This window comes from Gymnoscopelus braueri, assembly GCF_963280865.1.
Source record: "Gymnoscopelus braueri genome assembly, chromosome: 15".
In the NCBI taxonomy this organism is placed as follows: Eukaryota; Metazoa; Chordata; class Actinopteri; order Myctophiformes; family Myctophidae; genus Gymnoscopelus; species Gymnoscopelus braueri.
Window position 1 is genome coordinate 47,493,392 of NC_137620.1, and position 16,180 is coordinate 47,509,571.

Genomic DNA, 16,180 nt, shown 5'->3' on the forward strand with positions numbered 1-16,180 from the left:
CCTCGGCTGAAGAGTCTTGGACTGGTTTCAAAACTGCTTTCGTGTCTGTTATTGATAGCCTAGCGCCCAAGAAGGTGGTGAGAGTCAGAGCCCGTACACAACCCTGGATGAATGGAGACATCCTAAATGCCATCAAACTCAGAAACAAAATGTACTCTGAGTTCAGGAAATGCAAAGATGTGCAACTACTTGAAAGATGCATAAATCAACGAAATGTAGTAAACAAATTGGTCAAAACTGCCAAAAAGAATTTCTTAAATGAAAGCATTGAGGCAAACAAAAGCCACCCACAAAAGCTGTGGGAAGCGCTACAGAAATTGGGCTGCAACAACAAAATTCAAACCAAAACTACAAACATCTGCATTATTTCAAGTGGCGTGCTCATTACCGACAAGCTAGCCTCGATCTCCAGGCTTTTATTGCTTAGTTTTGCTAAAAAATAAAAGCCTGGCCCAACCATAGCCTGTACTGGGTATGAGGAAGTGTTTCATTTCCCAACCAACCAGAGTGCAGTGGGCGTCGCTCGTAATGTTGTGTTAACGGGGCGGGGGTTGACGGACAGATCGGTGAACCAATGGGATCAGCCGCAATCTCTCGCCGGCTCTATACACCCGCCCCTCTATACACGAAATCAGGAGCGTTGGGGCAGACTACCGACAAGCAAGCGGTAGCGAACTGTTTTAACAGCTTTTTTACCACCATTGCAACCCAGTTGGTAAGCAAACTTCCTCAGCATTCATGGTTGTACGGCTCTGACCACATCCATGCTCACTATGTTAAACTAGGGGCTAAAAAAGACTCCTTTTCATTCAAACCAGTAAATGCTGATGATGTGCAGAAAAAACTACTCGCTACTACTCTACTGCTATTGCCCCCATAGTAGCCCAAATCACAAACCTATCCATCAGCCAGTGTCACGTCCCACAGGATTTCAAGTGGGCAAGAGTAATCCCTCTGCATAAAAAAGGAAGCAAATTAGAACCTGGCAACTATAGGCCTGTTTCCATCCTTTGTTCCATCTCAAAGGTTGTAGAGCGATTAATTCAAGAACAAATCAACAGCTACCTCAGCGAGCATAAACTGTTGTTTGAATTCCAATCGGGCTTCAGAACCTCCCATTCCACTGACACATGCCTACTGTATCTGACCGACTACATCAAACGTGAGGTAGACGCGGGCAAATACTGCGGCATGGTCATGTTGGACCTCCAAAAAGCGTTCAACACTGTAAACCATTCAATTTTACTTGATAAGCTGAGGGCGATTGGTTTTGACTGCACATCACTAAACTGGATGAGATCTTACCTGGAGGGAAGAGAACAAGTGGTTGACATCAACGGAACCATGTCCTCATCCCTCCCGGTGAGCTGTGGGGTTCCTCAGGGCAGCATTCTAGGGCCGTTACTGTTTCTTCTATACATTAACGACATGAATGCTGCCTGTAACTGCAAATTGTTCCTGTTCGCTGATGACTCGGCACTCCTGATCTCGGGAGAGGACAAGTTGCAAGTTGAGGAGGCGCTCAGCTCCGAACTCTCAAAAATCCGTACTTGGCTTACCGATAACAAACTGTCACTACACCTTGGGAAAACTGAATCCATTCTCTTTGGGACCAAACATTCCCTCAGACAGATGGATGTAAATGATTTCAAGGTCAAAGTCGATGACACAATTATCTCTAGCAAAGAAGAGATTACCTATTTGGGTTGTGTTCTTGACAAATACCTGACAGGTGAAAGCATGGCTACAAAGGTGATCAAAAGAGTAAACCAGAGAACCAAATTTATGGGCAGAGTTTCCTCTTTTGTCAACCCTCAGGCCCTCAGGACCCTCTCTGGGGCCCTGATTCAACCACTTTTTGACTATGCTTGCACCTCCTGGTACTCCAACACCTCAGTGTCACTGAAGACTAAGCTTCAAACCTCCCAAAACAAACTGATTCGGCTACTCCTCGGATTGGGGCCCATGACCCACCTTTCTCCCACCCATTTTGCCAGCCTAGGCTGGCTCAGGGTGGAAGACAGGGTTAAACAACTAAAAATGGGACTGGCCTTCAAAATTGTAAATGCAAATTTGCCCGATATGCCCCCTATTCCCGCATATCTGAGTAAATACCTCCAAAAGGTTAGCGACACCCACAGTCACAATACCAGAGGGAGCGTTAACAACAATTTGGTACCACCCACCCATAAATCAAACATGGGCAAATTCTCCTTCTACAGCACTGCCACCCAGGATTGGAATAGTCTAACTCCATCCCTCAAAAAATGCAGTTCGCTGGGCTCATTTAAAAGAGCCTTAAAAAAAATCACCTTTCAGGAGGCCAAAAGAGGAGGTAGTACCATTTTCCCGTTAGACAGCAGACCCCCCCCCCCCCCTGTTCTTGTACATATTCTTTTTCCCCTCTTTTTTATTTTATTTTTTGTTGTACATAGTGTTATTATTATTATTTTTTTGCTGTTTATTTTGTAATGATATTTGAACTGTGGTGCCACTATATATGCCTATGAATTGAATACCAAGGCCCTCATTGGAAACAAGTCCGCAAGGACTTTTATGAACGGACCTGTTAGACAAAGTATTTTAAATGTAACTGTGCTGTTTTACATTTTTGCCTAATAAAATATTCAATCAATTCAATCAAAAATACAGTCAGTGAAATTAAGCTGTTAATGCCTTGCTGCGCTTATAGAATCCTATTTGATAATAAAGGTTTAGAGCAGCCTCTGTATGTGTTCAGCGCAGCGGAGCAGCACCGGTTTAAAAAAAAAGAAAAAAGACGCACCGACATTCCATAGGCTAAACCAATGCATTTTGTGATCGCATCGCACAACTAATACTAAAACTAACGGGGAATACCAGAAAATAATAATATTTTGACATACGGGAAAAACGGTTGGTGCGGATGCGGATATTTAAATTGGATAATATAATTATTGCGGTTGGATAACGGCCGGATAATTAATTTGTACATGCGGATTCGGGTGACGTCAGAGGCCATCCGCGCATCTCTATTAAGTACACATACTTAATTAAAATTTTGAGGTATTCTTTACTGTAGGCTACTGAAGTATTTCCAATTTTCAGTACTTTTACTTCTACTCCACTACATCTCAGAGGCAAATATTGTACTTTTACTCCACTACAATTATTTGAAAATCGTGTTACTAGTTACTTTGTAGATTTTGATTATTATTACAAAACATACATTAACCACTTCAGCCCTATATACTTTTCGGCCGTTTGAACATAGCTGATCTACAAGCTCAAAATGCGTCGCGACGCGTTGTGAGCTTGTAGATCGTCTATTTTCAAAAGATTTTTTAATACATTTTATTCATTTGAAAAGTTATGAAATATGGCATTCTGCATAATGAGTATTTTTTTTACTTTTGGTACTTTAAGTGCATTCCCAAGGTTCCAAGGAGAGGACCTTATACTCTGCCCAGGTGTAGCAAGTTGGCCTGACGGCCTGCTCCACTCTGGCAATCACCAAGGCTGCCGGCTGGCCAACAGTGAGGCAGAGGGGCAGGGCCGTCACACCCCCCTCCTTAAGAATGGGGTTCCACCACATTATCTACAAAACAAAAATAATAATGACCAATACCAACAACAAACACATTTTCCGAAATAGCCACCATATATAACAATGCCCATACAGCCCACAACTACAAATTTCCATAAGTAAAGCTTACCAAAATAACAAAATGTGCCCCTGTATGCTCAATACCTATGGATACCTACGATCACGTTTTCAAACACTTTTGGTATGGCAAATATTCAAACTGTGTCTGCAAAAAAGCCCATCTCATCAGCCTCTGATGAACGGATGTCAGTGTATTGTGATCTGTCAAGCATTGAGAACTGTTCAACCAACCTTGTAAGGAGAACTCTGAAGTTGCACCCTCTTCTGGTTGTTGGAAAGGACCTAGCCACTCTGGCTGTACAAAGAGAAGCATTGACAGTTCCCCCATTTCCCCCTTTACTAACAGTTTGACTTGAGTAACATGGATTTGTCACCTGTCGCTTTGTTTTAACTTGTTTGTTTTTTCCGAACTGACCCAGGCCATTTTCGAGTGATCATATTTGGTACCTGATCTGCCCACACTCGCTCTCCACAGAGATCGTTACCAAGAATGATGTCGACACCTTCAACTGGCAACTCTGGCCGCACCCCCATGTGAACTTCTCCACTCAACAAATCTGAAACGAGAGACATTTTATGAACTGGAACTGGAAAAACACCCATTCCCATTCCTTGAATTAAAATAGTCTCTCCCGTGTCTGTTTCACACGAAAAAGGCAACACAGAGGCCCTCACAAATGAATCAAGTGTACTACAGTCTCGCAGTACCTTTACTGGCACTCTTTTCTTGCTTCCTTTGACCGCTAAGAACCCCTCCGAGATGAAAGGTAGATACCCATCCATCCACGGCTGCAAGAGCGTACTCTGCTGAGGAAATGCAACTGGCCTAAGTGAATTGGCCAATGCAGGAGGTCTAATCTGTGAGGTGGAGACATTTTCTTTAGATCTGAGAACTGGACATTCATTTTTCCAATGTCCATTACCTTTGCAGTAATGACATACACCAACTGAGTTGTCCTGCATGCTTGGTGTCACTCCATGGTCAGCCTTGTGGCCATGGAACTCAGAACCACTTGTTACGTGAGAAAATGTATCGTATACCTTTGTGTGTGCTCTGACCACTGAAGTTGCTTTTGTGAACCAACATGTACTCGTCACCCAAGACTGCTGCCTCACCTGGAGTCTTTACCTTGTTCTCAGTTATGTATGTGGCAACATTAGAAGGTACAGTGTTTTTGAATTGCTCCAATACCACCAGGTTAAACAGTTCTTCAAATGTATTGACCTCTGACGATGAACACCAACGAGAAAACTGCGTAGTTAAATCTCGCACAAACTCAACATGAGACTGACCATCACGTTTCCTCCAGCTACGGAACCGCTGTCTATATGCCTCTGGCACAAGCTCATATATTTTAAGCACTGCAGATTTCACCTTCTCATAATTCCTACAATCAATAGGACTCAAAGCAGCAAATGCTTCCTGTGCTTTACCGGTCAGTACACACTGTAACATTACAGCACAATCTTCATTTGGCCAATTTCTTGCATCTGCTACCCTCTCAAATAATAAAAAGAAGGTATCCGGATCCTTCTCATTAAACTCTGGAAGTAGCTTCAGATTAGTGCCAAAAGATGAACCATGTGCACAAGCCTTAGCTGACCCTTTGCCAGTGCTCAGTGAAGCTGCTGACAATTTGCCCTGTTGGATAAACTCTAATTTCTTGTACTCCAACTCTAACCTGGTAATCTCAGTTCTTCGTTAATTTTTTTCCAACTCCAACAAATGTTGCTGCTTCAAAACTAAAAGCTCCCTTTGCTGCTTAAAACCTAAGACACCTTCCTCCTTAGCCTCATCTTCCTCATCATCTCGCTTCTCAACTTCCTCCTCAACCTGCTGAAGGATCCCCTTCGCCACTAAACCTCTCATTAGACTGGCCTTGATTGGTGCCTTGAGCTTTTCTGTCACTGGAATTTCATATTGAGCGGCTATCAACAGTAACTGTTCCTTGGTACACAGGTCCAACAGCTCCACTGCTGGAGATTTAACAAAATCTTGGACGGTTTAACCAAGTGGAACAAATCGCACCCTAATCTACCTAATTTGTCCTATCTACCTACTAGGCCTGTCCCCGACTAAGGATTTGTTTAGTCGACTCTAATTGGCGACTAATTGCCAATAGTCGACTGACACTAGTCGACTAATAAAAATAAAAATAAAAATAAAAATAAATGTTTTTTTTTTTTTTTTTTGCCAAAATACATTTTATTTCAAAGGGCCAAGTCTACACAGTTTGTTTTGTCTCCAGCAGAGTTTCTAGTGTCTCTATCTCTCTCTGGAAAAGGTTGCACATGAACTCTGCAGCCGCACTGAGGCGCTCCAACACAAACAATACCAATACAAAGACGAGGAATAAGAAGAATAAAGTGGAAGTTACGTGTGGTTGCAGGTGTAGACTTGGCCAAAAAACTATTTAAAACATTTTTGGCCCTTAAAAAAAAAAAAGAGTCGACTAAGAGACACTTAGTCGACTCGGACCCCCCGCGACTAACCAGTCGACTAGTCGAGGTCAGGCCTACTACCTACAGTACCTAGATCAATCCTACGGTCGGCCACTGAGCATGAGGATTTCTCCCCTCCAGCCACCTATTGTGACCCTCAGAATCTGCCGCTACACAACACCACACTAAGGGTATATTAAAGAAGGAAAAAAACTGATACCCTTTCGGCTCCAGTCTCTCAGGGATTTGTTCCTAAAAAAAACTACCCCAACCTACCCCTGTAACACCCAAGTCCCAACACTTACCTGATAATCTGCTCTCTGGAGCCAAAATGCTGCTCCATTTCCAACTCTCAGGAAATCCAAACCAAACTCATGTGTGAAACTCCCAACAAAAAAAACTCGATTTCCAAATTTAAACCCCCCCCCCCCCATTTTTTTTTTTGGGGGGGGGGGTTTCGGGGGTCCCCATGAAAAGTAGTTACAATTATTTTAACCACTTTATCCATATAGCAGATGTAGCTCACAGCGCGGCACAAAGTTACACGCTGTGAGCTTGTATATCTGCTATTTTTGAAAATATTTGAAAAATATTTAACTTTTTTTTTGTACACAAATCTTCTCTTCTGGGGGTCCCTGGCACCAAAACATTTTTAAATGGGGGTCCGCGGTCAAATAAAAATCTACTGGGGCCGGGGGGTCCTTGACATGAAAAAAATGTCAGAACCAGTGGTTTATGGAACGTCTTTGGGTGTAATTCTGCCTGACAACCTGATAGCCTTGATTGATTGGATAAAAATTCACAAGGCAAGAAAACACCTCATCTCACCTCACGTCACCAGGTTTACTGCAGGAGAGTCAGTGTTGCCATATTCTGTGAGAGAAATAAGCAAACAGGTCTAGGAAAACAAGCCCAAAAGAAGCAACTAAAATATATGAAAATAGCCGATCTACAAGCACACAACGCATCATTATCCCTGCATGAGTGCATGCACAAAACATTTTCATGAAAATGTTTGAGAACCACTGGTTTAAATAATAATTACAAATGTGGAAGCAAGCCTAAATAATCAACTATACTTTAGAAACAAACCTAAATAAACAACTACACTTCAGAATCAAAGTGTAGTTGTTTATTTTCTTTACAGAAAAAGAAGCCCAAAGTCGCTTATACTGTAATAAGCCGACATGGCAACACTGGTGGAAACCCGTGGTTTCTATTTACTGCTGTACTCTGATCCTGTTCAGAGCCCGCCTACTATATCCGGTAATTCACACACACACAAATACGTGCATTCACTCAGATCATTTCCGTTTCCGCTCTAGACAGGATCTGAAAAGCGGATCCAATTGATCCCAGTCTGGACAAAGTTACCAGACAAGTGGACTCCACCTGCAGGACAGGTGTAGCACAGAGTTAAGCAACTTTAGTCAATGGCGACGCTGGAGGGAGGGTCATAGAAGGTCATCCTTACCACCAACCTCTTTTCTTTAATTCTCTTAAGAAATAACATACGTTTTACAGTATGGCTCAGTCTACAACCTGCCTTTTTGTGTTTCTTTTTGTGTGGTTTTACTCTGTGGTGACTGGAGTTGGTGAGTAGCCTATATAAAGTTGTCATTACAGATACAATAGCGTGTTTTATTGTCTTTTTATTACAGATACAATAACGTGTTTTATTGTCTTTTTTACGCTGTTATAGACCAATTAATTGTGTCTGGCAATACATGTTCCGTCGCCTTACGTTTGATGGACACATGAATAGTGTTTACTTATTTAGTCTTCTTGGTGAAGTAAAAAGAGAACAAGGATATTTGGTCTACTTTCAGATATGTACAATGGTGCCAGCCCATTTAAAGACTTAAAGACAAACATTAAAGTCTTAAACTGAATCCTGTAACGAACAGGGAGCCAGTGTAGGGAGGCAAGAATAGGGGAGATGTGATCATATTTCCGTGCCCCTGTTAAGAGGTGAGCGGCCGCGTTTTGGACTAACTGTAGTCGTGACAAGCAGGCTTGGCTAACATAAAGTGCATTACAGTAGTCGAGTCGGGTTGAGATAAAAGCATGGATAAGACGTTCAAAGTCAGAGAGGGTTACAGCAGACTTGACTTTGGCTAAGAGCCTCAGGTGATAAAAACTGGATTTAACAACAGAGTTAATCTGTTTGTCAAACTTAAAATCGCTGTCCAATTTGACACCAAGGTTAGTGACCACTGGTTTTAGAAAACCAGTGGTCACCAGAAAACCAGTTTGTTCATCAGCTCATGAACAAAATATATTTCTGAACGACTGAGACCTTTGTAAAGTAATCGCTTCTGGAAAATAAAAGAAGACATACCACACATTGTTATCTGCTGTGTTGCTTTTCGATGTGTACACTGTACTGTTTATTGAGCTATATAAAGAGCACAAAGTACACGATACTGCAGAGCCATAAACCATTGTTGCCATGTCCGCTTATTATAAGTGACTTTGGGCTTATTTCTCTATGAAGTTGCTTGTAAATATTGGTAGTTGCGGGATGCTTTTTTTGGGCTTGTTTCTAAAGTGTAGTTGATTATTTGGGCTTGCTTCACAATTTTATAATTATTTTAACCAGTGGTTCTCAATTATTTTTATGGCATGGACCCCCAAATTAATATGTATTTGTCCCTAACCCCCATCTGAAAATGTTTTGTGCCATGGCGCCCCGTTCCACATTTGTGTTGTTAGAATGTTTCAAAAATCTTCAACTATTCCACATTTTATTTCAAGATTTAAAAAAGAAATTGCAGATCTACAAGCTCATATGCGACACGTTGTGAGCTTGTAGATCGGCTATGTTTAATGTATACAGTATAAATGTTTAAAGTGCTCATAATGGCCTAGTGCCCTAGTTGCTTCTTTTGGGCTTGTTTTCCTAGACCTGGTTGCTTATTTCTCTCTCAAAATCTGGCAACACTGCCAGAAACGATACATGCACATAAAAAACAAAAGATTGAAAAAAAAAAAACAGTGGTATGACTTATTTTATATTCCTGAACCGATTAACTGACAAAGGACACAATCGTTCAGAAATAGTGTTTGTTCACAAGCTGGTCCAGCCGGCTGCCATAGACTTCAATGTATTTCACCAAACTTCCAGTTCCAGTTTTGGCTGGAACTTCAATGCCCGGCTCATAGGCTGACTGTAAGCTACTACAGTTTTGAAGTAGCTTGATTCAGTATTTAGATATTTTATATTAATTTAATCAGACACCCCCCCTTCCCATTGTAACTTCAAACTCCATTTTAACCATGATAGATTCATTGAAAACACCCGTCCTTGGTTTTGGTGACATTGATCCTTCTAATGCATGAGGGAGCCGTGTTTTTTCAATTACTTTTTTTTCTTTCTTTTTTTTTTTTTAATGATGAAAAAGGTAATTGAAAAAACACGCCCCCTCACGTATACTGTAAGAAGGATAATATCAGTCACCAGAACCAAGGACGGGTGTTTTCAATGAATCTATCATGGTTAAAATGGAGTTTGAAGTTACTATGGGTTTGTATAGGAAGGGGGCGTGTCTGATAAAATGAATATCAAATATCTAAATACTGAATCAAGCAACTTCAAAACTGTCTGGGGGGCTCACAAAAGCCAGAGTAGACATGATTAAAATGACCCCAAACATGTATGAGTGTTAAATATCCCTGAAAAATACGTTATTTTATACACTAGCTTCAGTATGTTGATAAAATAGGATTGATCACTGGTGCCCGTGATGACTAAATAGACTGTACTGTAACAGTATCACTGCTATAGTGACAAATAAAAGGGAACATGTTTAGATGTGTGCTTACCATATTGTTATATAATAGCACATTAGATGTGTCCTTACATATTGTCTTTGGACATGATGGCATTGGGAATGCTTGATAAGTTACATGTTAGGGAAACGTGTTACTGCAAAAGAGTATGCATATTCACAGTCAACCTAACCTGTAGAAATTAAGTTTAATAATTATGTGTATTTTGTCTTCCAGAGACCCATTCACTCACCTACATCTACACAGCTTTTTCCAAGCCTGTCAACCTACCAGGGATCCATGAGTTCACAGCTATGGGTCTGCTGGACGGCAGAATGATTGACTACTATGACAGCATGATTAAGAAAAAGGTCCCCAAGCAGCCATGGATGGAAGAGAGGCTGGACAAGGACTACTGGTATAAAGGCACCCAGTCACGCCAGAGCAAGGAGCAGTGGTTCAAAGTCAACCTGGGGATCCTCAGGGATCGAAGTAGACACAACGATAGCGGTTAGACATCCAATCAGTTCTTATATACTGTGCATTTGAGTTATAAGTCTTTTAATTGAGTGAGTAATGGAGTTGACACAGTGTTAATCACTGTTAAAGTCACTTATTGCATCAATCCTGTAAGCACTGCATACAACGTTTTCTGAATCTTACGCAGTAGAAGTATAGTGTGAAACAACACACATCTTTCATCCAGCTACCTGCCAGACTGTTCCCTGTAAAATAAAATAAAAACAGTAAAACAGTCACATTATTATTATATTATTTATTTTCCTTTTTTTCCACTGCTTTGTGTGCTGAACTTGTTTCCTCTGGTACGATGTCTCTTATCTTGTACAGGTTTACACGTTCTTCAGTGGAGGGTCGGCTGTAAGGCTGAGAGACAAGGTGACACATCATTAAAGTTCATCAGCGGCATTCATGAATACGGCTATGATGGTGACGACTACCTGTCCTTTGATGTTGCCAATAAGCTCTGGATCGCCCCAGTTGCCCTTGCAATTCCCACCAAGATGAAGTGGGATCTGGTCAAGATGCTGAACGACTACACCCAAGCCTACCTGGAGAGGGAGTGTGTCTCATGGCTGAGTAGATTTGTTGACTACGGGCAAGCAGAATTAATGAAAAGTGGTAAGTATTCATTGGGAGACTATGTTTTGCACCCTGTCCGTCCGTGTGTCCGTCCGTCCGTGTGTGTCCCCGTCTGTGTACAGCTAATCTCCGGCACCGTTGGCTTAAGCGTAAGGAAACTTTGCACACACACTCCCTGGATGCCAGAGCAGAACCTCTGCCCAAAATCTTTCACATGGGCCTCTTATAGCGCCACCAGGAGGCCGATTTTTGCAAAAAAAGAATGTTGACAGTACTCCTACAGATCACGCAAATCGGTACACATTTTGCAGGAGTGGCCCTTTTTGAACAAGATGCCGCAAATCATGAATGCAGTATCCGATTGCGAAATTTTGCACGCAGATTCTCACTACGTTGAGGAACAAATGCCATTCTTTTAACATTGCCCTATTATAGCGCCAACAGGAGGCCGATTTTTGCAAAACATTTAATTATATTACTCCTAAAAAAATATCAAACATTAACACATTAGTCAAGTGATCAAGACGGATCTGTCAGATTTTTCATATTGGCAAATATTTGCACTTTTTCTAGTTTAACATTTAACGTTATTCACACTTCTTTTTTTTATCCATTTCCCCAAGCTGAAACTGCACTGAAACTGCAGGCTGTGTCTGTTGCTGAGCAGAAACACAGCTTAAAGGAGCATTTCACCCATTTTCATATAATTGGTCCTCACTAATGCTCATTATAATATGGTACAATTTTTGTGTGTCTCAGAGGAGGGTTGTGAACAGTTCAGACACCTGCCTTGTTATAAGTTGTTATGCATAATTATAAACATTTTTAACAACTGTTATAATGCCTTATTGTTATAAGTGCATTATAATGCATTATAAATGTGATTACAACTCATTATAGACCCGACCTTAATATTAAGTCTTACCAAATATTCTTAGTCAGTCGTGCAATTTTGATATATTTCTGATTTGTTTTTTATTTAGATCATACAGATGTTTTCGTCTTCACGACAAAGGGAAAAACGTCTGCAACAGTGAATCTCGTTTGCCTGGCGACGGGATTTTATCCCAAACAAGTCTGTGTGGTTAACATCCGGAGAAAAGGCCAAGTGGTGGATGAGCGTGATGGGGTGTGGACATCTGGAGTCTGTCCAAATGGAGATGGCACCTTTCAGGTCAGAGTGGCTGTGGAAATTCTCAGGGCTGACTGGAGAGCATGGGACTGCATCATTACACACTCTCTATGGAACAATGGAAAAACAGTCAAGAAATGGGGTACCGTTTTGTTTCCCAGATTAATTACTGACACTTTTTATTCTACTTCCAACCAGGACCACGTTAACAGAATGTGAAATAGGCAAAGGCAGATTTTTTATATACACACACACACACACACACACACACACACACACACACACACACACACACACACACACACACACACACACACACACACAAAATTGTGTTTGGTAGATTATTTCTCTATTGTAACAATGCTTCTTGGCAATAACCTTTATACTGTTGGAAAGCCTGTTTACTTACCTCTTAAATGGAGACTTCAGACAGCTGAGTATGTGGGTTGAACATATAGAACATATAGACAGACATATAGAACATATAGACAGACATATAGAACATATAGACAGCTGAGTATGTGGGTTGAACATATAGAACATATAGACAGCTGAGTATGTGGGTTGAACATATAGAATATATAGACAGCTGAGTATGTGGGTTGAACATATAGAACATATAGACAGACATATAGAACATATAGACAGACATATAGAACATATAGACAGACATATAGAACATATAGACAGACATATAGAACATATAGACAGCTGAGTATGTGGGTTGAACATATAGAACATATAGACAGACATATAGAACATATAGACAGACATATAGAACATATAGACAGACATATAGAACATATAGACAGACATATAGAACATATAGACAGCTGAGTATGTGGGTTGAACATATAAACATATAAACAGACATATAGAACATATAGACAGACATATAGAACATATAGACAGACATATAAAACATATAGACAGACATATAGAACATATAGACAGACAAATAGAACATATAAACAGACATGTAGAACATATAGACAGACATATAGAACATATAGACAGACATATAGAACATATAGACAGACATATAGAACATATAGACAGACATATAGAACATATAGACAGACATATAGAACATATAGACAGACATATAGAACATATAGACAGACATATAGAACATATAGACAGCTGAGTATGTGGGTTGAACATATAGAACATATAGACAGACATATAGAACATATAGACAGACATATAGAACATATAGACAGACATATAGAACATATAGACAGACATATAGAACATATAGACAGCTGAGTATGTGGGTTGAACATATAAACATATAAACAGACATATAGAACATATAGACAGACATATAGAACATATAGACAGACATATAAAACATATAGACAGACATATAGAACATATAGACAGACAAATAGAACATATAAACAGACATGTAGAACATATAGACAGACATATAGAACATATAGACAGACATATAGAACATATAGACAGACATATAGAACATATAGACAGACATATAGAACATATAGACAGACATATAGAACATATAGACAGACATATAGAACATATAGACAGACAAATAGAACATATAAACAGACATGTAGAACATATAGACAGACATATAGAACATATAGACAGACATATAGAACATATAGACAGACATATAGAACATATAGACAGACATATAGAACATATAGACAGACATATAGAACATATAGACAGACAAATAGAACATATAAACAGACATATAGAACATATAGACAGACATATAGAACATATAGACAGACATATAGAACATATAAACAGACATATAGAACATATAGACAGACATATAGAACATATAGACAGACATATAGAACATATAGACATACATTATAGAACATATAGACAGACATATAGAACATATAGACAGACATATAGAACATATAGACAGACATATAGAACATATAAACAGACATATAGAACATATAGACAGACATATAGAACATATAGACATACATTATAGAACATATAGACAGACATATAGAACATATAGACAGACATATAGAACATATAGACAGACATATAGAACATATAGACAGACATATAGAACATATAGACAGACATATAGAACATATAAACAGACATATAGAACATATAAACAGACATATAGAACATATAGACAGACATATAGAACATATAGACAGACATATAGAACATATAGACAGACATATAGAACATATAAACAGACATATAGAACATATAGACAGACATAAAGAACATATAGACAGACATATAGAACATATAAACAGACATATAGAACATATAGACAGACATATAGAACATATAGACAGACATATAGAACATATAAACAGACATATAGAACATATAGACAGACATATAGAACATATAGACAGACATATAGAACATATAGACAGACATATAGAACATATAGACAGACATATAGAACATATAGACAGACATATAGATCATATAGACAGACAAATAGAACATATAAACAGACATATAGAACATATAGACAGACATATAGAACATATAGACAGACATATAGAACATATAAACAGACATATAGAACATATAGACAGACATATAGAACATATAGACATACATATAGAACATATAGACATACATTATAGAACATATAGACAGACATATAGAACATATAGACAGACATATAGAACATATAGACAGACATATAGAACATATAAACAGACATATAGAACATATAGACAGACATATAGAACATATAGACATACATTATAGAACATATAGACAGACATATAGAACATATAGACATACATATAGAACATATAGACATACATTATAGAACATATAGACAGACATATAGAACATATAGACAGACATATAGAACATATAGACAGACATATAGAACATATAAACAGACATATAGAACATATAGACAGACATATAGAACATATAGACATACATTATAGAACATATAAACAGACATATAGAAGAACATATAGACAGACATATAGAACATATAGACAGACATATAGAACATATAGACATACATTATAGAACATATAGACAGACATATAGAACATATAGACAGACATATAGAACATATAGACAGACATATAGAACATATAAACAGACATATAGAACATATAGACAGACATATAGAACATATAGACATACATTATAGAACATATAAACAGACATATAGAAGAACATATAGACAGACATATAGAACATATAGACAGACATATAGAACATATAGACATACATTATAGAACATATAGACAGACATATAGAACATATAGACAGACATATAGAACATATAGACAGACATATAGAACATATAAACAGACATATAGAACATATAGACAGACATATAGAACATATAGACATACATTATAGAACATATAGACAGACATATAGAACATATAGACAGCTGAGTATGTGGGTTGAACCCATGACAAATGTGACAAATCTTCACTGCCAATGACAAACAGCTTATTCTGCTGTTGCTATTGACTCTTGTTTTGAGATTTCTATCCATTTAAATGGACTTACAGGACACTAGCATTTCATTTGACAAATGATGAACCGACATAATAATTCAAAAACAATAAACAAACAAATAACAAACTAAAACACTCAAGCTTCATGCACATGTATATGTGAACGTTGCCTGGAGAGTAACGCTTTGTTGTAACTGTGAGGGATATTGTAGAACCATGCCAGTTTGTTTTGTTAAAAACACACATCTATCTGAACAGAGGACGTCTCTGTTTCCTGAGCAGTTGTCTCATGGTAACATCTCACTGAAGCTGACCAGGGTGAAGCTCTCAGATCAGCGAACATACAAGTGTTATGTTCCACACCTGGGCAGCTACAGTGAGATCCAGCTCCATGTTGGTAAGATTTACTGTTCAAAACATGGATGAAAAACAACAATAAAAGAAAATGACTAAATAAGGGCGTAAGAGACCGTTGGAGAACCACTGGTCTAAATAACATCTTAATAACATTATGTTGATACAATATGTGGTAATAAAAGTACTCAAGTGTACTTAAGTATAAGTATCAATTCTGCAATGTAGAAATACTCTGTTACAAGTAAAAGTCCGGAATTATACTAT

The 16,180-nt window shown here is 38.7% G+C and overlaps 1 protein-coding gene across 1 annotated transcript in view; it reads left to right on the forward strand.

Annotated features, from left to right (window-relative positions):
• Positions 1-7,576: 7,576 nt before the first annotated feature.
• LOC308101607 (uncharacterized protein) overlaps positions 7,577-16,180 on the forward strand; it is a gene marked incomplete at its 3' end in the record, with an annotated part of 63,082 nt that continues 54,478 nt past the window's right edge. The window contains exons 1-3 of the mRNA XM_080451027.1: positions 7,577-7,683; positions 10,097-10,369; positions 10,709-10,999. Of these exons, the coding sequence (XP_080307153.1) occupies positions 7,614-7,683; positions 10,097-10,369; positions 10,709-10,999 (634 nt within the window). The 5' untranslated portion in view covers positions 7,577-7,613. The remainder of the gene's footprint in view (positions 7,684-10,096; positions 10,370-10,708; positions 11,000-16,180) is intronic.